Source organism: Harpegnathos saltator, unplaced genomic scaffold, assembly GCF_003227715.2.
Source record: "Harpegnathos saltator strain DR-91 unplaced genomic scaffold, Hsal_v8.6 scaffold112, whole genome shotgun sequence".
NCBI classification, from domain to species: Eukaryota; Metazoa; Arthropoda; class Insecta; order Hymenoptera; family Formicidae; genus Harpegnathos; species Harpegnathos saltator.
Genome location: NW_020229887.1, coordinates 81815 through 106852, shown reverse-complemented (window position 1 = coordinate 106852; position 25038 = coordinate 81815). Strand labels below are relative to the sequence as shown.

At 36.2% G+C, this 25038-nt stretch overlaps 1 protein-coding gene across 7 annotated transcripts in view; it reads right to left on the bottom strand.

The window, feature by feature from the left end:
- The window catches only part of Klc (kinesin light chain), an 82920-nt gene that overhangs the window by 11974 nt on the left and 45908 nt on the right, over window positions 1–25038 (bottom strand). For 6 of the 7 annotated variants that reach the window (XM_025301287.1, XM_025301274.1, XM_025301279.1 and 3 more), the window contains one exon: window positions 1090–2271. The exons of the other annotated variant lie outside the window; for it this stretch is intronic. Coding sequence is in view for 2 of the 6 variants with exons in the window: in XM_025301311.1 (XP_025157096.1) it covers window positions 2242–2271 (30 nt within the window). In the remaining 4 variants the exon portion in view is untranslated. Of the gene's footprint in view, window positions 1–1089; window positions 2272–25038 lie in introns of those variants that run through there. 7 annotated transcript variants of the gene reach the window in all.

The window sequence follows — 25038 nt, the reverse complement described above, 5'->3', positions numbered from 1 at the left end:
CCTTCCTTCACGGACATTCGTGTTCTTATGATGTTTTATCCAAAATGCTATGCTTTAGTTTAGATTGAATAAAAAAGAGAATATAAAGAAGAAAAGAGTATGACACTGTGTGTGCCTAACTATACACGTATCCATAAGGAGAGAAGGAAAAGAGGAAAAGAAATCTAGTTTATAGAATAAGCAGAAGTAATTTGCTTCTTTGATCTTGTGCTTTGTCGAATCGTGTCGTATTATTCCGCGCCCACATAATATTTCACAATTCTAGACTACGTTTTCATGATAGAATAAAAGTACTCCTCGCTGCTTTAATGCAGTAATAAGGAACATTACGCAGAGATGTGGTGATATTCAGTGTGAATAATGTAATTTCTGCTTAGATTAAATCGATTATCTCTGTAGAGAGGATGATATGCCGTTGAACCGTAAACTACAAATATATTTAAGTTTTTAATTCAATTAAATGTAATAGCGAATCGTATTCACATTCTAAAAATTTAATATAAATTCTTTCTGTTCTGTTTATTTATCTCTTTGTATTTAAGTAAATTAGATATACACTCAACATGACTCAAGATTAAAAGATATTTTTATTTATTTAAACAATAACACAGTGTCTAATAGCTGCTACATTTCCTATGAATAATCATGTCTTGTAATGGTGCTATTAAAAAGGAAAAAAAATATGATGCATATACTTCAATATAAATTAAATCCTTTTGGTAGTATAACATATACTATATATACTATATATAGGTCGTAAATATATATCAATCGCGTTATATATAATTTATGTGTGTATATATAATATATATTTCTCGATATATATATATTATTCCACCTTTTCAGAATCATAAATATCGAAACAATAAAAAATAACAAAACAAATAAAAGAAAAAGAAATGGAGCATCATGCAGTAGCGTAAATAAGATGCGCTTCGAACTCATCAATGTTTTCTAACATCTTCACAATAAATTTATAGCTCCATTAAAAAAAGATCTTAGCAAATACCACGAAGCTTCGTCAAGCTTTCGAGGCTTGTGCGTAAATTTGTTTCAAAAAGAAATTTGTCAAAATATTGTTACATTGAAATGGATAAATGCGATTTGTCCTCACATTTTATTAGTAATTATATCGTAATCATTACAACAACGTTTCTCACGTCGTGACATGCTCACATCGTGAAACGCTCAGTGCCACATGAGATCTGAGAGGTCCCATGGGTTGTAGCGAAGCCCATGCTACCCGTTGAGGCTCGACGTACACTTTAATCACAAAGTACAATGCATAATCAAAAAAGAATCTAGGCCTTGAAGCTCTCAGGCACTGTAAATGCTCGAGGACATCGGAGAATGTCGGAATACAATCGCTTTCGTCTCGACCATGATTTTCAATTAAAATTTAATCATTATTACGAAAGAAAAAAAAGAAATGACGATATTGGCCTTAAAGTAGAACGATAAAAACCTAGCATATAGTACACTAATACGTAAGTTATGTTCTTGTTCCTTTTGGTGCTTAGAACTTGTAAGTCATGTTAACTAAATCGAATAATCGCCTCGCTCACAGTTTCTAGCCGACCGATAAATAAATTCTTCATGTGACTTAAATAAATAACATCTCGGACCGAACGGATATTCCACGTATGTTGGTACTAGAAGAGGGAAGCTGTTAACGCAAGTGGATGGCACGAACGCGAGCGTGAGCGTGGATCATCGATCGTTTCGGCGTACATACATTTAAAATTAGAGAGCGCACCGTGTGTATTTGCGGACCGATGAGATGTGATGGTGTTGGTCGATGAATGTATCAACAATGTGAATGAGTGAACATACATCGCAAAATGATTTATGAAGCGAGACTCGCGAATTTTTTTATTGATAGATTATACGAATATCTTTCGAATCCGCGTGCACACATACTCTTTTCTTCACAAATTCTTGTTCCCCAAAGCAGACAAATTTCACATCGCGCGATTGAAGAATTACAACAGACAAAGTAGTGAGAAACTAAAAACAACGGTGGAGGCTCGCGTTCTAGAGTACGTTAGTTTGTTTATCAGAAGCGACTGGAATGTGCTATGTACATTGAACACTATTCGAACGACGCAAGCGATGAATATCGGTCAATATTACGGAAAACACCGCATAGTCTTCCCTCCCCTCTCTTTATTTTGTTCTTCTCATCCACTCCAGATTACAGTCTGCTGGTCAAGTGAAGATTTTCCTCGACGAATATGCGCCTTACTTTGCGCGGAAAGCGTATTTCCACTCCTGCAACAAAACGAAAATGGCTCTTCAACACCAGACTGTCCCAATGGAGATATGGAGAACTTCGTGCCTTCAATTCCCTTCTGAAAAGATTAACTGCCATTTCAGATCTAAGACTGATTTATTATTTAGGAGAGTTTGTATCTATCTTAAGATAAATTTATCTTTATGTATTCATCAAACAAATTTATACCGGGATATGCTTAAGAGACTTATATCATTTATTTGAAAAAAAAATACATATACCAGATATGTAAATATGAAACCGGAATTTTTGTATAGAAAATACACGTTTATTGTATGAAAATGATAAAAAATATTTTATTTGAAGTACTGCCCATCGCTAGCTATACATATTTCCCACCTGTCTGACAATTTGTGGATGCCACGCCAAAAAAACTGTTGTTCTTTTGAGGCAAACCAGTCATCGAGCCATTTTCGTATATTTTCGTAAGAAGTGAAGCGCTGCTCAGCAAGTGCGTGTCCCATCGATGCAAATAAGTAGTAATCGGACGGACCCAAGTCTGGTGAGTAAGCCGCATGCGAAAGTATTTCCCAACTAAACGTCTCAATCGTTTCCTTAACCAGTTTTGCTGTGTGATGGTGCATTATCATGAAGCAAAATCACTTTGTGTTGCCTTTTTTGATATTCTGGTCGTTTTTCACGCAAAGCTTGATTCAAATCGAACATTTGTTGTCGGTAGCGTTCAGTATTAATGGTTATAGCAGCTCATAATAGATCACACCCTTCTGATCTTACCAAACACAGAGCATTGTCTTCCGTCCATAGCGATTTGGCCTTGCAGTCGATGCCGACGGTTCGCCTGGAGTTACCCATGATCGTTTACGCTTAGAATTCTCAAAATATATACACTTTTCATCGCCAGTCACAATTCGATGGAGAAATGACTTTCTTTTGTACCTGGCGAGCAGCATTTCGCAAGTGGTTTTTCGGTTTTCCTGCTGTCTTTCATTTAGTTCATGTGAAACCCATTTTCCCATCTTCTGAATCTTTCCCATGGCTTTCAAATGTATGGAGACGGCTTCTCGTGTCACATTTAATTGATCCGCGAGTTGTTGCGTTTGAGCGTCATCCTCATCCAACAATTCGCTTGCAATTCGCTGTCTTCAAACTTTTTCGGTGGTCTTCCACGTTCTTCGTTTCTCACGTCAAAATCGCCACATTTGAATTTTTTAAATCACACAAAGCACTGTGATTTACCAAGAGCATGCTCACCGTAAGCTTCGACAAGCATTCGATGCAATTCTGCAGCAGTTTTCTTCAAATAGTAACAAAAAATTAATGCTGTCCGCAAATCGTAGCTTCCAGGCACAAAATTCGACATGTTCAACGCTATTACAAATTATGCTGTTGTATGAAACTTGTATTGTTGTGAGTTGAAAATCTTTGTGAGATGTCAACAAATGGAAATTGCGCCAATGACACGGTTTGACGGTAACTACATTGACAGCTAAGGCCATCTATAGGCAAATTCCGGTTTCATATTTACAGACCTGGTATATATATATTTGTTTTCCTTAAATAAACTATATAAATATAATCTCTTCGAAACGTGTTTCTATCATGTTTGAAGACACAAGACATTTATGATAGCACAAGATATTTATGACTGCACAAGATATTTATGCTCCGCTCGAGCACACGAGAGAGAATTTAAAATTGCTGAAAGTATGTATTAAAGATAAGTCTAAGCTAATTGGTATTTTCGTTCATTATCATTATCGCGGGGAACACACAAAAATCAAGGATTACAATGTACGATTAATCATCGTTATAACAAGCAATCCCGTATAATGACGAATCTTCAACATCTTCAATTTAATGCTGAATTTATAATTAATCTAGTCGTGTTTGATAATTTCTATTATCGATTGTCAAGTCATAATTACTAATATATTTATTATACTATGTGTATATGTATTAAACTCAAAATAAAATTACTATATTGATACATACAAGGTTTCTCAAAAGTGTGGAAACCCTTAAATAATTTTTGTAAAAATGAAAATATCAAAAAACGGTAAAACACTTATTTTGATTTTTCAAAAAAGCTACCCTATGACATGGATACCGATCATTCCCCCTGGTACGTGGGGGTAAAAGGGGGTTGAAAATTTTAAATTGGACTAAGGGTCGAGTAGGGGCTCATTTGAAAGGTCTTTTCATAACAAACAAACCCTTAAAATTTTAAGTCGCTACGACCCCCCCATTAAAAATGGAGGCCGTTCAAATTTTGAAATTTCATGCACTTAGTGTTATCCAGGATTAACTCCGTGGAAGTGGCATGAATCTGATCCCTTGTGTGTGTGTGTGTGTGTGTGTGTGTGTGCGTGTGTGTGTGTGTGTGTGTGTGTGTGTGTGCGCGCGCGCGCGCGCGCGCGTGCGTATGTGTGTGCGTACGTATGGCTAAACAAGTGTGAATGTGTTGTATGTATAGTCGTGATAGGTTGCAAAACAGACGATTGAAAACTGTCATCTCTCCTTAATGATTCAAAATCTTTTACTCCGTGTTTTAAAATAAATTTTACTCGGTGGATTAAAGTAAATGCTGAAAGTGGCTGCCATTTACTTCCTGACAATATGCCAATTTTTGATAGAATGCAGAGGCTCTACGATTCGTCTCAAAAGGTATCAAATCTATTTCATCCCTTATTCGCTGTATCAATTCTTGAATGCTTTCAGGTTTTGTTTTGTAAACCTTACTCTTCAGGTGTCCTCATAGATAATAATCAAGAGGAGTTAGGTCTGGTGACCGAGGTGGCCAATCCTCTCCTCCCTCATTTCTGTTCCTTCTTCCCATCCATCGTAATAGAAAAGTCTCATTTAAAATTTGACGTGGCCCTAAACCAAAATGAGCAAGAGCTCCATCATGATGAAACCATATTTCTTCGAAATTATTTGGAAAAATATTTCGTATGGCTGGAATTATTTGATCTACAAGTAATCTGTCATACCTTTGAGCGTTCAGATTTTCTAAAAAAAAAAAAAAAAAAAAAAAAAAAAAAAAAAAAAAAACGGTCCTATTAAGTAGTCATCTATTATTCCACACCATACATTTATTTTTTGTGGGTGTGTGTGAGTTTCCCGCACCCAATTCGGATTCTCATCTGACCAGATACGAAAATTTTGATTATTAACTTCTCCCGTTAACAAGAAAGTTGCCCCATCTGTAAAAACAATTTGATAAGGGAACATGGGCCGGACATCTATTAGTGCCATCATTCTTTCACAGAAACCTATACGACGCTCCACATCTCCGTCTTGCAATTCTTGAACATATTGTAATTTATATGGATGGAACTTGTTTTTCTTTAAAATTCTCCAAACGGACTTGGGAGCAATATCGTGAGTTTGAGCGGCTCTGTTAATAGTAGAATTGAGACCTTCAATAAATGTCTGCAGAACATCAAGTTGTTTTTCTTCATTAATGGCAGGTCTCCCTGATTTAGGATGATTGTTTACGCTACCAGTTCCTCTGAAACGTTCCATTGTTTTTAAGACAGAGGACTTATTAATTCGATGATTCGGATACGTCTCATTAAATAATTGAGCGACAGCAGCGTACGAACGCTCGTTATCACCCCATCCACGCATCATGAGGATAATGATTCTTTCATGTTCCGACAATTCGCCAGCCATTTTTAAAACGTTTAATTTTTAATCTGTCTCTGTGAGAACTGATTTTAAGTAGTCGTGAGAACAACTGATTTTAAGTAGCCGTGAGAACAACTGATTTTAAGTAGCCGTGAGAACAACTGATTTTAAGTAGCAGTGAGAACAACTGATTTTAAGTAACCGGTTGATCCTGATAACACTAAGTGCATGAAATTTCGAAATTTGAACGGTCGCCATTTTTAATGGGGGGGTCGTAGCGACTTAAAATTTTAAGGGTGTGTTTGTTATGAAAAGACCTTTCAAATGAGCCCCCACTCGACCCTTAGTCCAATTAAAAATTTTCAACTCCCCTTTTACCCCCGCGTACCAGGAGGTGGGGAATGATCGGTATCCATGTCATAGGGTAGCTTTTTTGAAAAATCAAAATACGTGTTTTACCGTTTCTTGATATTTTCATTCTTACAAAAATTATTTAAGGGTTTCCACACTTTTGACAAACCCTATATAGTATACTGTATGTATACAAAATGTCCCGCGCAAAATGGTTAAACGGCGAAGTACAAGTAGAACTGGTTATATTGATTAAAAAAGTCTCCTTTTAAATAGCAATATAATGTTTTGAGTTTTTTTTTTATTAGTTATATTAGTAAAAAAAAATTAGCGAGGTGCAATCGCTGTCCTGGAAATGACTGATCGCGCGATATTCTTTTATTAGATCATAGCGAAAGGCATCAGAAGATGCGAACGGTGCGTAAACAATTGTTTGACGTAGCACCTGATATTAATGTTACGCAAAATTTTACATGGTTGTTCAGAAAATATGATACGAGACATCTCTGCTCATTTTGACCTATTCTATGCGCACACGAGTTTTGTTGTATGTTGTATGTTGTAACAAATCTCTTGTATAATATTATATATATCTTAACTTTTCATCGTTACTCTTTACAATTGCCGTACTATCCTGTTATAATTCACCACACTATTATTTAAAATTACTTATTGTTATATATAATATATTTGCGGAAAAATTATGAAACAGCTTAAAGCTGTTGCAACAGCTCAAGCAAACAGGACAAATGAATATGTCATAACCGACTGTAAGAGAAAATGTTCAACAAAAATGTTCCGTCTCCATGACTAATCCAATAATAAATCCTAATATTGAAAATCTTGCGGATCCGAAACTGTTCAATTACTTGCTTTTTTACCATGTTATAGATATTTATACTATACTGTACATGTTACTGACAAAGTCTAAAAACGACCATTTCGCTAATTGACTAAACTTTCCATAGTTCCAATCTATACCCAGGTAGAACATAGAAGTCATAATGATATCATAATGATGTCAGTATGACTTTATTTGTCACTTAAACGTCACTGACAATAAATGACACAAAAATGATATAAAAATGGCAAAAGTATATATATGCTGCATTATAAACACTTTAAAATAATCACTTTAGTTTCTGAAATATTTATATCGCTTGACTATATCGTTACAGTTGTGTTAACAATACAATAAACAAATATAAGAAAGATGATGACATTGTGACCAAATCTTGGAATTTCGTTTATCGCAATATTCTAATAACCCAGCAAACACAGAATATAACTGTTATATAACATAGGAATAACATGTAATATAACATATGTTATACTCTAGTTATATTGAGGTTACATAATTTGGTTTCATAGTTGTAATATAATTGTGTTATATATCTGTTATACTGTTTTGTTATAAGCTAGAGATAACATTATAATAATAATATAACAGTAATGTAACACGTTATATAACAGTAATTATGTTCATATTACATTGACGTTATATAATACAGCAATAAATGTCATGCAATCCATTAAAAGCTACAAATGCTTTTTATTACGAATAAGGGTGCATTCCGATAGAGAAAGAAATAGCAAAGCGGAACAGTAACAAATAAAAGAAATGGTGGAAAGCTAATCAATCAGAAATTCGGTTCCGCTTTTTTGTAGATGCTTTATTTTGTAGTTCTATGTTTTTATGTATTTTTAATGCCTTCATCGTGCTTAAGCAGACCAAATTGCCTATTTATATTGACGTTTATAATGCACGTTTATATGCATACTGATATGTATATTCCCACAAAAAAGTACATCGAATCTACATGGAACGCATTCGTTGCATTCACGGAATGGAATCCACATGAATTTCATGTGGACACAACGTTCCTATTTTCGTGGAGATATCCGCACTTACCATATACTATTTAAACGTTTAAGAACGCTTATATATTATCCAAAACTCACATTGAGAAAAATTTCTTTAGGTTTAATATTCTTACTTGTTCGATTTTGAGTTGTTTCATTAAAATATATTTTTACAATATTATTTTTAGAAAAAAAAAACTATTTCATTGAAGAAAACCATGTTGATAAAAAATAGGATTTGAGATAATATTTTTCAAAAGTTTTTTTAGATTTAGTAATTAAAACTTTTATTTAGACTTCCTTGAATTTGTTTCAAACTATTTCTTTTGTGGGTTAACTATTATAATACTCCATTATTTTGAAACATAATCTATATTGATATTCGTCGCATATCGAATGTTGTTACGTTGTTTTAATTTTTCACATGAAAGGTTATAATGCTCTGTGAATAGTATAAGAACACATTATATAAGCACAAGTCACAAGAACATCATTGGAGTCATTGGGATAACTGCATGCCACTCGATTGTCAGGTTAAGCAAAGCCTAGCATGGTCAGCACATGAAGAGGGTGACCGCTTGGAATCGCGAACGGATGCAAGACGCGAGAAAATTGGAAATAAATATTTTGCATAATAATATTACAGTTATGTAATAGCTATATAACAATTTAGTAACATGTGATATTTCTGTTATATAACTGCAACTTTCTATGAGTGGGAAATTACAACTAACATGTATATTGCTTGTAATGTACACGTTATATTATGTGTTACATTTCGTTACATTACGACAATGTAACTGTGTTTATTGGGAATATCCATGACATTATTATCCTCAGGAATCTTATGTGTAACGTAAACTGTAGATTTTCGTACAAAAATTGTTCATACAACATATATGTATATTAGCCCTTATGAAAAAAACCCTCAATTTTGGGTGTTAACATTCAAAAAACGCTTAACTTTGAGTATTAAACACCGATAAAAAACGCTCAACTTTGATTGTTATACACCGAATAAACGCCCAATTTTGGGTGTTATATACCGAAAAAACACTCAAATTAGGTGTGATTTCGGATCGTCAATTGAAGGTTACAGCCAAGTGAGGGTTAACGCTTAACGAAAACCCTCAAAATATCACCCAATATCAAAATAACACCCAAGAAAACTCTCAAAATAACACCCAAATATTCACATCCACATTTTTACCCTATATTTCTTATCTATACATATACAAATACATACACAATAACATTTTAGAAATATGATATCTCTAAAATGTTTTTCGGACAGTGTACATGTATAGGTATAACCCATATAGCACAGTACCGATGCAGCAACATTGCAGGAACGTTGTTTTGCAAGATTGCAACATTGTAGAAACGATGCGAAATGTTGCTGCAATCTTGCAGCAAAGGTAAAATGTCCGCTTGCAGCAATATTGCAATGAAATATTGCAGTCACATTGCAGTGTAACATTGCAGCAACATTCGTAATATAATTTGTATGCAATAATGCTTTATATATAGGGTGAAGGAAAAACCCCGGGACCCCTGAAAATTTCGAAAAATACACACTTCATAAAAAAATGTTTCAGACAAAAGTTGTAGCGTTGAAAAAAATCTATTTACCGATCTTAACAATTTGACCTTGGGTGGCGTCATCAAGGTCAGGACAAAGTCACCTCGAATTTTTTAAATGGAACCCCCAATTTTTTATTGCATATTATTATAGCTCTTCTTCAGACCTTTTCAAAGCACTATGGTTTTATTCAATTTGAATAAGCTGTTCCGAAGTTATCGAGTTTTTTAAAGTAAGATATCTAGCCAACTAAGGCAACATCGGAGGATGATGCAGCCAACTAAGGCAAGATCGGAGGATGATCCAGCCAACTAAGGCAAGATCGGAGGATGATCCGGCCAACTAAGGCAAGATCGTAGGATGATTCGGCCAACTAAGGCAAGGTCGGGAGTTGTTCGGCCAACTAAGGCAATACTGGGAAGCTTTAAAGTAATTGTTCAAAATGTCCGCCATCAACAGTTTGACAATAAGTTAATCTATCGTAAAAAGATGAAACGGCTTTTTGAATGTAATCAGCAGGGATGAGAGCAGCTTCATCAAGAATTCGATTTCGTAAGTCATCCAAATTTTGTGGTTTCGTTTTGTAAACTCTATCTTTTAAATGGCCCCACAGGAAGTAATCGTTAGGTGATAAATCGGGTGATCGAAGAGGCCATTCTATAGGTCCTCTTCTACCTATCCATCGATGAGGAAATACTGTGTCCAGATAATTACGGACGTCCCTTCCGTAATGTGGGGGGGGGTACCATCTTGTTGGAACCATGTATGCTCGAAGTTGTCATCCATGATTGCTTGTATCGCTGGAACTATTTCGTTTCTTAGCATATTCTCATATTTTATCGCTGTTAGATTTCCGTCAATAAAGAGTGGACCTATAAGAACATTATTCAAAATGCCTACCCAAACATTCACTTTTTGTGAATACTGCGTGTGTGTTTTTTCAATCCAGTGAGGATTTGTATCTGACCAAACTCTACAATTGTGTCGATTAACGTGGCCATTTAACTGAAATGTTGCCTCATCTGAAAATACTACATTTGAGAGATAGTTAGGATCTTTGGCTATTTTTTCCATCATCAAATCACAAAATTCAATGTGCCTATCAAAATCATCTTCATTTAGCTCTTATACAAGATGGATCTTATAAGGATGAAATTTATTCATTTTCAATATTTTAAGCACAGACGGTCGAATCATGCGGATTTTCGATAAAGGATTGTAGAACATCTAATGATTTTTCTACACTTGTTGCTGATACTGGCTTACCTGGTATTGCACGATTTTTCACACTTCCAGTTTCCTGAAAACGCCTTATCTTTCAACGGTAGATTTTGAAATGGTATTACCCTGATTATGAAAAGTTTCATTAAAAAGCCGCCTCACATCATTATACGACCTTAGTCGATCATCCCATTCTCTCATCATCAAAGGAGATATGCGTTCTCGTTCTGAAAGAGTTGCCATATTGACAAGCAGAAGTGGTAAGATTTAGTCTAATCGACTAAATTAATATTTGGATCAATTCAAAGTTATTCTAAAGACAGTGCTGAAGAATAATAATGAGCACTGAATGAAGTGCAATTAAGTCAGCTTACAACTAGCTTCAAACTGTTTCTTAATAATTTTCAAAAAAATAGAGGAATTTCAGTCGAGTTTGCGATTCACTAAACTGTAATGAGTATTAAATGAGTAAATGGAAGAAATAAACATCGAACAGCAGAATAGTTCAAATAAATAAATAACTGAAATAAATCAATCAACGAAATTAAGACAAGCCAATAGGAGCCAACGTCTGGAAGTTAGTCGCGCAATTATTTTTATGAATTGGCTGGATCATACTCCGATCTTGTCTTAATTGGCTCGATCACTCCGACCTTGCCTTAGTTGGCTGCATCATCCTCCGATCTTGCCTTAGTTGGCTAGATATCTTACTTTAAAAAACTCGATAACTTCGGAACAGCTTATTCAAATTGGATAAAACCATAGTGCTTTGAAAAGGTCTGAAGAAGGGTTATAAGAATATGCAATAAAAAATTGGGAGTTCCATTTAAAAAATTCGAGGTGACTTTGTCCTGACCTTGATGACGCCACCCAAGGTCAAATTGTTAAGATCGGTAAATAGATCTTTTTCAACGCTACAACTTTTGTCTGAAACATTTTTTTATGAAGTGTATATTTTTCGAAATTTTCAGGGGTCCCGGGGTTTTTTCTTCACCCTGTATATATATATATACTAGGTGCACAACTAAGTTTCCGGGTTTTTTTAATCAATGAAAAATGGAAAATTTCAAGAGAAATGCAAAAAATGGTTTATTCAAAGTATCGTCCCTCGCTAGCTACACATTTTTGCCATCTCTCTGGCAATACATGAATACCGTGACGATAAAACGACGCGTCTTTGGACCGAAACCATTCATCCAACCAATTTTGCACTTCTTCGAAAATGGCCAAGTGTTGCCCAGCCAAGCCATGCGCCATCGACCGGAACAAGTGATAATCGGAAGGGGCCAGGTTTGGCGAATACGGCGGGTGCGGTAGCAGATTCCATTTCAGCGTTTTGATGGTGTCCTGGACGATGGAAGTGCGATGGCACGGAGCGTTGCCTTGCTGCAATATCACTCGTTCATGTCTCGTGTCCCATTCTAGCCGTTTTTCGAGTAATGCATGGTTCAAATTGATCAGTTGTTGTCGATAGCGATGCCCATTGACAGTTTCGCTCAATTTCAGCAGCTCATAGTACACGATTCCTTTCTGGTCCCACCAAACGTAGAGCATTGTCTTCTTTCCGAAGCGATTTGGCCGTGCCGTCGATGGTGATGCTTCGCCAGGTGAGCTACGATTTTTTGCGTTTGGGATTCTCGAAATATATCCACTTCTCATCGCTAGTAATAATTCGATGCAGGAAATTCTTTCTTTCATGTCGCAAAAACAAAATTTCGGAAGTGGCTCTTCGATTTTCCATCTGTCTCTCAGTCAACTCATGCGTCACCCATTTTCCTTCCTTTTGAATTTTTCCCATGGCATGTAAACGTTTGGAAATACCTTGGGGAGTCATGTTTAATGCTTCCGCAAGTTGATCTTGTGTTTGCGTATCATCTTCATCCAATAACGCTTGCAGATCGGCGTTCTCAATTGTTTTTAGTTTTCCGGAGCGCTCCTTGTCCTCAGTGTCGAAATCGACACTTCTGAAGCGTTTAAACCAACCTTTACAAGTAGTTTTCGATGATGCATGTTCGCCGTAGGCCTCCTCAAGCAAACGACGTGCTTCAGCTGCACTTTTTTTTCAAGTTAAAGCAGGAAAGCAAAGCTTCCCGCAAATGCTGTTTATTTGGCACAAAACTCGACATCTTCGTTGTTAGAAAAAATATTTTTGCATTGCGATATGTGTTGGTATTACGACTGGTTATTGTTAACAGATGTCCAAGCTATAAAAAAACACAACTTCAGACATGTATGTCGACTACATGTGTCGTTAGCGCCATCCATGTGTGAAACCCAGAAACTTAGTTGCGCACCTAGTATACAGGTTGCGTGAAAAGTTCGCGAAGCGAAACTGAAATAAAGAATACCTAATTCTAAAAATAATTTTACTCTTCAATATAGTCTTCATTAACTTCAATACACTTGGCTCATTGGCTCTCCAATAATTTTATTCCATCACGGAAGTGTGTTTCTGGAAGGTTTGCGAAATATGCCTCTACGGCTGTTATAGCTTCTTCATTCGACAAAAAATGCTTTCCACGGAGGAATTGTTTCAGGTTTCGGAACAGATAGAAGTCGCTGGGTGCCAAATCTGGCGAATACGGTGGATGATCAAGCAATTTGTACTTCAATTCATTGAATTTAGACAATGACAAAACACTTTTGTAAGCAGGTGCGTTGTCTTAGTGAAAAATGATTTGTTTATGCTGCAAACCAGGTCTTTTCTCACGAATGTTTGCGTCCAATTGATCCAAGGTTACAATAATATTCAGAGTTAATTGTTTTATCTTTTTCCAGATAGTCAATTAACAAAATCCCTTTAGCATCCCAAAAAACTGATGCCAAAACCTTTTTTGCTGATTTTTCATGCTTTGTTTACTTTGGAGCTGAACATCCAGCTTCAGTCCACTGTAAACGTTCCGGATTCAATTTAGGATCATGGTGATAGATCCAAGTCTCATCCATAGTTATAAAACGACGCACAAAATCGGTTTTATTCTTCTTAAAATGATCTAAATGACGCTGAGAAATTTGCTTTCGAGCGAGCTTTTGTTGAATTGTTAACGTATGCGGCACCACTTTTCCAAACACCTTTTTTATTTGTAATTCTTTATGTAAAATATGCCGTACCCGTTCATCTGAAATGCCTATGGTATGAGCAATTTCACGTGTAGTCACACTTGGATCTTCAGAAACAATAACATGTATTTGCTCAATGATTTCTGGTGTTGATGCACTTTTTTGACGTCCATTGCGTGGATCATTTTCAATGCTTGTACGACCACGTTGAAACTCAAGTGCCCATTTACAAACCATTGTTTTTGAAGGTGCAGATTCCCCTAACACATTTACTATCTCGGAATGAATTTACATTGCCTTTAAACCATTTTTAACAAAGAACTCAATCACTGCATGCTGTTTCAAATTTTCCATTGCAAACAAATATACTGACACGTCAACCTCAATTGGCTTGTAAACACAGAAAGAATTGACAGATGGAAATGAAACCTAACCTAGGTTCATGTGAAGAGTGATTCTATATAACCGACTACAATTTATAATTCTACCGTTTACTTACATTTGTTTGCATGGATTTGTTGTACTCCATGAGAAAAAAAATGCTATACCATTAATAATGAATCCAGTCACCACTAGCATTGATAATTGCCTGGCATCTCCGAGGCATACTTTCCACTAAGTTGACTGCGTATTCGTTCGGTAGAGATCTCCAAATGAGACGAATTTGTCGTGTCAGCTGCTTCAAAGTGCACACTCTTTTTCCTCGAAGCTTGTGCTTGAAATATGCCCACACATTTTCAATGGGATTTCCATCTGGCGACTGCGATGGCCAATCAAATGTGACGATGCCAGTCTGCTCTTTCCACTCGGTGCAAAACTTGCTCTGGTGTTTTGGGTCGTTGTCTTCCTGTAAGATCCAATCCTCGTTTTTTTTTATGAAGCATCGTTCAGCAGTCGGTAACAAACACTTCTCATAAATTTTAAGCATTTTCGGAGCATTTAAATTGTATGTAAACAGATGTAATGCTCCAAAACCCTGTTTCGAAAAGCAGCCCCAAAGATGAACTTTTACAGGGTGTTTAACAGTCCGTTGTATTAATCTATTGGTTAAGGTTGACCAGGAACGTCGGATGGCAGTATATCCTCAAACAGAAGCTTCGTCCGTAAAGATCACATTGCTCCAATTTCGGTCCAAATTCTCCTTTGCCCAAGCGAGTTTATTCGTCACATGTTTTTCGCCTAACAGTGGTTTCTTCATTGTGCTTCGATATTTGAGGTTATGCGCAAGGAAATGGGTTCGAATAGTTGTATGTGATACTTCTATACCCTTCTGTTTTAATTTTACTGCTCCTTGTCGCAATGTTAAAGTCGGGTTCCGCTTAAACAAATTCACAATTTTTTTCCATATTCGGCGTCACTTTGCCTATCGAGCCACGTTCTGACAAGTCATCGACATTTTTTATCTCCTTATATTGCTGAATCCACTTAGCGACGAACGATTTTGACTTTCCCATGTATTTAGCAGCCACTGCATATGACATTTTTGGTCCTTTGGGGTGGGAATAAAGGAACACACTCGTAGCGCGATGCGTATGCGGCACTCATGGCGGTTAACGTGTTTCTCAGATTAGAGTTCGAAGCCAACTGAATCTTTTGTGACAAAGCATTCACGACAAAGATTTCATCTATCGGCTCACAAAAAAACTAGAACAATATTTGAAGCCAACTGCCATTTATGCCGTACACGCTTTTACTTTACAGACTGTATAGATACCATTCCGCGAACTTTTCACGCAACCTGTATATATATCATATATGACATAGGAGTACAAATAAGTTTCCGCCGTTTTCTATCAAAAATTAGAAATTTATTGTGAAAGAACGGTACATTAAGTTTTATTCAAAGTATTGTCCATCACTAGCCACTACTTTTTCCCATCTTTCTGGCAGCATTCGGATATCACGTCGGAAGAACTCTTCATCTTTTGAGGCTATCGACGAATCGACCTAGTTTTTAGTATCTTCATATGATGTAAAGCGCTGCTTAGACAGGCCATGTGCCATCGACCGGAACAAATGATAATCGGAAGGGGCAATGTCTGGTGAATACGGCGGGTGGGGTAGGACTTCCCAATTAAGTGTTTCCAAATAAGTTTTGACCGGTTTTGCAACAAGTGGCCGAACGTTGTCATGTAGGAGAATATGTATCATGGAGTAGTAATGGGCGCGTTTTTCCTTGAGTGCTCGGCTCAATCTCATTAATTGTGTTTGGTAGAGAGCTTCAGTAATGGTTTCGCTCGGTTTGAGCAACTCATAATACACGACACCAAGCTGATCCCACCAAATACACAGCATGAGTTTTTTTCCGTGAATATTCGGTTTGGCTGTCGATGTTGAAGCATGGCTAGGTGATCCCCATGATATTCTCTTCTTTGGGTTATCGTAGTGGATCCATTTTTCATCACCAGTGACTATACAATGCAAAAAACCCTTTCTTTTATGCCTGGCAAGCAGCATTTCACACGTGCAAAATCGGCGTTCAACGTCTCTCAGCTTCAGTTCATATGGAACCCAATTTCCTTGTTTTTGAGTCATTCCCAACGATTTTAAACGATGTGAAATTGCTTGTTGAGTCACTTCTAATGTAAGTGCAAGTTCTTCTTGCGTTTGGCACAAATCTTCCTCCAATAATGCTTCCAATTCCGTTTCTTCGTACACTTTTGGCCTTCCACTACGTTCTTTGTCTTCCACGTCAAACTCACCGTTTTTAAACTTTTGAAATCACTCACGACTTCTCTCATTTAAAGCAGTCTCACCATATACTTCTACAAGCAATCGATGCACCTCAGCTGCAGATTTCTTCAAATTAAAGAAGTAAATCAAAAGTTCCCGCAAATGACGCTTATTCAGTACAAAACTTAACATTTCCGCACGAAAAAAATTATGTGATGCTGATACGGAGTCACTAATACTTCAAGGTTTGTCACTAATACTTCATGTTGTTACCAGATGTCCAAACTTACGATATTACGTTTTACATCTGACAATTTCAACATAACCTTCTGGTGAGGTCATCTTTTGTCAAACGGCGGAAACTTATTTGTACTCCTAATATATATATATATATATACAGGGTGTCCCATTTTAAAGGACCTACTTAAATATCTCAAAAACACTGCGTTAATTCAAAAAATGTTTCAGACAAAAGTTGTTTGGCTTGAAGGGGGACATAAGACAGCGATAGCATTTTGTTTAAGATTGTGCCACTTTCGAGATATTCACTGATCATCAATTTTCTTAAGTAGTAATCCCAATCTTTTATTATATCATCTTTTTCTACCAACTAATTTGAACAACTTTTGTCTGAAACATTTTTTATTTGTCTAATATTTTTTGATATTTGAGGAAAACTTAATAACTTTTTCAACATTTAACTTACGATATCTCGCTAACTATTCGTCGAAAGAAAAAATATTAGACTTTTTTATTTTATTTATTATCAAGAACATATTACTATAATAGTGCCCTAACTTTTGTTAACTTATCGACTTTTGGAAATTTAAAAATTATTAAATTAACAAAAGTTAGTGCACTATTATAGTAATATGTTCTTGATAATAAATAAAATAAAAAAGTCTAATACTATTTCTTCTTTCGACGAATAGTTAGCGAGATATCGTAAGTTAAATGTTGAAAAAGTTACAGTTTTCCTTAAATATCTCAAAAAATATTAGACAAATAAAAAATGTTTCAGACAAAAGTTGTTCAAATTAGTTGATAGAAAAAGGTGATATAATAAAAAATTGGGATTTCTGTTTAAGAAAATTGATCAGTGAATATCTCGAAAGTGGCGCCCTCTACAAACAAAATGCTATCGCTGTCTTATGTCTCCGTTCAAGCCAAACAACTTTTGTCTGAAACATTTTTCGATTTAACACAGTGTTTTTGAAATATTTAAGTGGGACCTTTAAAATGGGACACCCTGTATATATTGAGTCTCCTGGAGACTCTCTGTGAGTCTTTATTTAATGACTGCAGAAGCGAAAGATCGTATGCCAAAAAATGTTTTTGTTATTAGGTGCGCAACTAAGTTCTCGCTGTTTTTTTGATGAAAATGTAACTTTATTGTGAAAAAATGGTTACAAATGAATCATTCAAAATATTGCCCATCGCTAGCGACAACTTTTTCCCATCTTTCTGGCAGAGCTCGAATACAGTCACGGTAGAAGTGTTCGTCTTTTGAGGCTATCCACGAATCAAGCCATTTTGAGATGTCTTCATATGAGCGGAACTGCTGATTAGCCAGACCATGTGCCATTGAACGGAACAAGTAATAATCGGACGGCGCAATATCTGGGGAATATGGCGGGTGGGGTAGGACTTCCCATTTGAGCGTTTCTAAATAGGTTTTAACGGGTTTGGCAACGTGAGGCCGAGCGTTGTCATGCTGTAGAATCACTTTTTCGTGCCTCTGCTCGTATTGTGGCCACTTTTCGCGCAGTGCTCGGCTCAATCGCATCAATTGAGTTCGATACCGTTCCTCAATGATGGTTTCGTTCGGTTTCAACAGCTCATAATAAATAACACCGCCCTGGTTCCACCAAATACACAGCAAAACCTTCGCAGCGTGAATATTCGGCCGAGCCGACGATGTAGAAGCATGACCGGGCAGTCCCCATGATTTTGTTCTCTTTGGGTTGCTATAATGAATCCATTTTTCATCACTTGTAATGATGCGATGAAGAAAACCCTTCCTTTTTTGCCGCTGGAGCAGTTGTTCACAGGCGAAAAAACGACGCTCAACGTCTCTTGGCTTCAAATCATAAGGAACCCAAGTTCCTTGTCTTTGAATCATTCCCAACGCATACAATCGCTTGGAAATGGCTTGGCGGGTAACTCCTAATGCTGAAGCAAGCTCTTTTTGCGTTTGGCACGGATCCTCATCGAGCAATGCCTCCAATTCAGCGTCTTCGAAGGTTTTTGGCCTTCCTTCACGCGAACGGTCGTCAACATCGAAATCACCGTCTTTGAAGCGACGGAACCAATCACGGCACGTTGTTTCACTTAGAGCAGCATCTCCGTAAACTTTTTGGAGTTCTCGATGCGCTTCAGCCGCCGTTTTCTTCGAATGAAAGAAGAAAAGCAACACTTCTCGCAAATGACGATTATTTGGCACAAAATCAGACATTTTCACACAACCAAAAGTATATGACGCAAAAACAAAATCACTAATGTGTCAAAGCAGTTTGATTACCATATGTCTAAGCTTGGTTCATGACGTTTTGGTTATGTCACAATCGACCAGCACTTACTACTGAAGCCATCTTTTGAAAAACAGCGGGAACTTAGTTGCGCACCTAATATATAGATACATTCCAGAGGATGATATTTGTGATCGATCTAACAAATTTATAAAATATTCTGAATACATTTTCCTCTTGTTGTGACAATCAATAATTTTCCATAAAAATTCTGTAACAAAAATCATGAGAGATATTGTATATAATATGTTTATAATGTTGTATATAATATTGTATAATAATATATTCAATTCAACCTTTGTATAAATTTCATTAATTATTTATAGTGAATGATTATCATACAGCAAAAGAAAAGTGTTCAGAAACATTTTACAAATTTGTAAAATCATAAATGTCGTTTTATGGAAATCTCTTTTATTTTAACGTATTAGGTGTACAACTTTGCTTCCGCCGTTTTCCTATAGATAGCTTTAGCGGTAAGTAGTGGTTGAAATAAATAGATCATAGACGTCGTGCAATAAACTTGGGCATCTGTCAACATAACCCCATAGAAACATTAGTCGATTTGTGTCTGCATCATAAAGTTATTCTCGATTGAAAATGTCAGTTTACGAGCCAAATTCTCGTCATTTGCGGGAGGTTTTAATTTTCTGCTTCAATATGAAGAAATCTGCGGCTGAGGCTCATCAAATGCTCTCAAATACTTATGGTGAGGCCGCTATTAGTGAAAGAACGTGTCGTGAGTGGTTTCAACGCTTCAGGAACGGTGATTTTCACGTCGAAGACCGGCATAGCGATGGAAGAGAGAAGGTTTTCGAAGATGCAGAATTGGAGGCATTACTTAATGAAGACTCGTGTCAAAGTCAAGAGGAATTGGCACGATCATTGGGAGTGACTCAACAAGCAATTTCAAAACGCCTCAAAGACATGGGAATGATTCAGAAGCAAGGAAATTGGGTGCCGTACGAGTTGGAACCGAGAGATGTTGAACAGCGTTTGTTTGCTTGTGAACAGTTGCTTGAAAGGCAAAGACGGAAGGGATTTCTGCATCGCATTGTGACTGAGGACGAAAAATGGGTTCATTACGATAACCCCAAGCGCAGAAAATCATAGACATATTCCGGCCATGCTTCCACGTCGACGGCCAAACCGAATATTCACGGCTCCAAGATTATGCTCTATATTTGGTGGGACCAGCTCGGCGTAGTGTATTATGAGCTGTTAAAACCGACTGAAACAATCACAGGCGATCGTTATCGGACACAATTAATGAGTTTGAGCCGAGCATTGAAAGACAAACGGCCGCAATACAACGAGAGACACGATAAAGTGATTTTGCAGCATGACAATGCTCGACCCCATGTTGCGAAAGTGGTCAAGACTTGGAAACGTTGAAGTGGGGTCCTACTCCACCCGCCGTATTCTCCAGACGTTGCTCTCTCTGACTATCACTTGTTTCGATCAATGGCACACGGCCTGGTTGACCAGCACTTCCGGTCTTATGAAGAAGTAAGAAATTGGATCGATTCGTGGATCGTTTCAAAAGATGACCAGTTTTTCAACGCGGGATTCGTACGCTGCCCGAAAGATGGGAGAAAGTAGTGGCCAGCGATGGACAATACTTTGAATCATAAATGTACAACAGTTTTTTACAATAAAGCCTCGAATTTCGAAAAAAAAACTGCGGAAGCAAAGTTGTACACCTAATACATGAAAAAAAAAAGATCAATATGATATACCATTGTTTTCATTTCTGACATCAAACAAGAATAGTCACAGAAAGTTCCCAAGATCTGCAATATTTCAAAGAATAAAATGATATCTTAAAAAGACGCCGTTTTATTGACTCAATAGAACGTCAATAAGATGTCACCTTGCTATTTGGAATAATACAGGTCTTAAAGACATGCGATAACTATTCTTGAATTAATAAGACGTCTAAGTTTAGGATACGAAACTAAATCATTGTAAAACTAAATCGTGGTGATTAAATATGAGAATTAGAACAATATACAAAGTGTCCCATAATTGTAACATACCAACTCCATAGGGGCGTAGAGCTAAGCGAGAGGAACGAAAAAGTGCTCTTCCATTTAGCGACATCTTGTATAATTTTTTAATAATAACCGTAATTTGAAATGTTGCTACAACATTGAAGATCCTACACAGCATCGCAAGATTGCAGCGACATTGCAGAAATATTACATTGTGACATTGCAATATTGCAGCAATGTTGTGTAAGGTCGCTGCAACGTTACAGAAAGATTGCAGCAACGTTGAAATGTCCGCCCTCAGAGAGATTGCAGTGCAACATTACAGCAATGTTGCTGTGCAATATATTTGCAATAATGCAACGTCATTGCACATAAGCACTGAGCAAACACTAATTAAAAACTAAGTAACAATAACATGATATTAATCTTATAAATTTTCACTCAACAATGTAATAGTTATATAATACACGCGTTATATTATTTTTATCCTTAGGAAAAATTACTTTAAGATGTTTAAATTAACCCAGCAAACACAATATTACATGTAACGTGCATGTTAGTTGTAATTTCCTACTCAATAATATAACTGTTATATAACACATGTGTTATATAACAGTTATATTATTCAGTAGGAAATTACAACTAACATGCACGTTACATGTAATATTGTGTTTGCTAGGAACTCAAAGTTACTTATAGTTACCTAAAATTATTTATAGTTAACTATAAATTATTTACAGTTAACTATAAGCAACTTTAAGTTAATTTGGAAATTTTAAGTTATTTTTCCTAAGAGTACATTGTTAAGTGAACAATTATAACATAGATGATAGATATTTCTTTCTCCATGGAGACATGGTCTAAAATGCTTTGGAGCACCGTATAGACAATCATAATTATTCTTTTCGCGCTCCAAAACGTTTGTAGTTCCATAAATCCTATTTAATATGTGCGCACACAATCGCAACTGATGACGAAATTCGAGTTGTCGCGAGTTGTACGTATCGGTAGCTCCAACGAGAAAAATCTTATTTTCAGTATTCTCGTTTTATTTATAATAATAATTAGACAACAAAGCATTAAAATGTTTTTGCAATGTTTCCAATCAGAGTACGTCCTGAGAACGAGCTGAGGATGTCTCTGCGACGTCAGATCTTGTACTATTTGGAATGGAAGATTGCATTTCCATTTCCAAGCAATGATTCTGCGATATTGCAGTGCAAAATTGCAATTTCATTTTCGAGCAATGTCTCTGCAATATTGCTCGGAAATTTGTAATCCTGCAAGATTACTGCAATGTATTGGGTGAGTGCAAAAGTTCGTGCGGAGTTTGTGAGTAAAAGTCACACAGTGATTAGGCAAACAAAAATCTTTATTCAATCAATGATATATTCTCCATCGTTTTCTATAATCTTTTCCCAACCATTTTTCCACAGTTCGTTTAGCTGGTGCTTCATCCTGATAAACATCCTGAATGTTTTTTACGGCTGCGGCAACGTTTATTCCCTTCCGAAACTCGTAAAGCATAACATGCCGTAAATGCACCTTATCGATACTCATTTTTAAAGTGATATTTCTCGAAGCAGTTTGTATGAAAACAAATGATTTTTTTTTAATAACAGCTGAAGACGTCACCTTTCCAACGTTATATAATATGTAGATGGAAGTATTAATGACAACACTTTACGACGCTTATAACTCCATCTATTGAAACTCCGCACGAACTTTTGCACTCACCCAATAACTGCAATCTTCTGTGCTGTATGAGATATAATAATGCAAAATATTGTTTTTGCAATATCTCTGCAATATTGCACTGCAATGTGCAATGTTGCAACATTGCAGCAATATTGCTGCAATTGTCTGTGCTGTATAGGAAGCTATATTATCATTTAAACAAAAAATCACAATAACTTCAAAATGACTAACAAAAGACTATAAAAACTCACTTTGTAATCATGATTAGATCATTTTCTTGTCATTTTGACGTCACTTTGATGTTATTATGACTTTCTATTTTAATATACAGTTCTAAAAGTCACCATAATATTATTTCAATATCAAAAAAACATCACCAAACCATCACGAAAACTATATCGAATGACATCATCCTGATTTGTCTTAAAATGACTTTTTTATATCCTAATTATATTATTATGATTTTTTATTCTACCTGGGAAGCTATATTATCATTTAAACAAAAAATCACAATGACTTCAAAATGAGTAACAAAAGACTTACTTTGTTATCATGATTAGATCATTTTCTTGTCACTTTGATGTTATTGTGACTTTCTATTTTAATGTACTAAAAGTACATTACTATGTACTAAAAGTACTACAATAGTACAGTTCTAAAAGTCACCATAACGACCTGTGTGAACTTGACACCCGACTTTTTAAAAATTAACTTTTCTGCATAAAAAACGTTAGATTTTCGTTTGTAGTTGTTTGTAGTAACATTAATTTCGATTATAGTTCGACCGTCTAAAAATATAAAAATTTACAAAAATGACACCCACCTGACTTTGAGATATCTCAAATCCGCTTCCGCAGCCTTCTTTAGAATCATTTGTAGTTGTTTGTAGTGCTTTTTGTTTTGTTTGTAGTTAAATCGTTCAAAAGTTGTAACAATTAAAAAAAACGTCCAAGAGGCGATTCGGTCAATTTTTGAGATATCTCAAATCGGCTTTCGTGGCCTTCTTTAGAATCGTTTGCAGTTGTTTGTAGTGCTTTTCGTTTCGTTTGTAGTTGATCCGTTCAAAAGTTGTAACAATTTTAAAAAACGCCCAAGAGGCGATTCGGTCAATTTTTGAGATATCTCAAATCCGCTTTGGCAGCCTTCTTTAGAATCGTTTGTAGTTGTTTGTAGTGCTTTTCGTTTTGTTTGTAGTTGAACCGTTCAAAAGTTGTAACAATTTAAAAAAACGCCCAAGAGGCGATTCGGTCAATTTTTGAGATATCTAAAATCGACTTTCGTGGCCTTCTTTAGAATCGTTTGTAGTTGTTTGTAATGCTTTTCGTTTCGTTTGTAGTTGATCCGTTCAAAAGTTGTAACAATTTAAAAAACGCCCAAGAGGCGATTCGGTCAATTTTTGAGATATCTCAAATCCGCTTCCGCAGCCTTCTTTAGAATCATTTGCAGTTGTTTGTAGTGCTTTTCGTTTCGTTTGTAGTTGAACCGCTCAAAAGTTGTAACAATTTAAAAAAACGCCCAAGAGGCGATTCGGTCAATTTTTGAGATATCTCAAATCGACTTTCGTGGCCTTCTTTAGAATCGTTTGTAGTTGTTTGTAGTGCTTTTCGTTTCGTTTGTAGTTGATTCGTTCAAAAGTTGTAACAATTTAAAAAAGCGCCCAAGAGGCGATTCGGTCAATTTTTGAGATATCTCAAATCCGCTTCAGCAGCCTTCTTTAGAATCGTTTGCAGTTGTTTGTAGTGCTTTTCGTTTCGTTTGTAGTTGAACCGCTCAAAAGTTGTAACAATTTAAAAAAACGCCCAAGAGGCGATTCGGTCAATTTTTGAGATATCTCGAATCGACTTTCGTGGCCTTCTTTAGAATCGTTTGTAGTTGTTTGTAGTGCTTTTCGTTTCATTTGTAGTTGATCCGTTCAAAAGTTGTAACAATTTAAAAAAACGCCCAAGAGGCGATTCGGTCAATTTTTGAGATATCTCAAATCCGCTTTGGCAGCCTTCTTTAGAATCGTTTGTAGTTGTTTGTAGTGCTTTTCGTTTCGTTTGTAGTTGAACCGTTCAAAAGTTGTAACAATTAAAAAAAACGTCCAAGAGGCGATTCGGTCAATTTTTGAGATATCTCAAATCGGCTTTCGCAGTCTTCTTGAAAATCGTTTGTAGTTGTTTGTAGTGCGACAAAAAAACCATC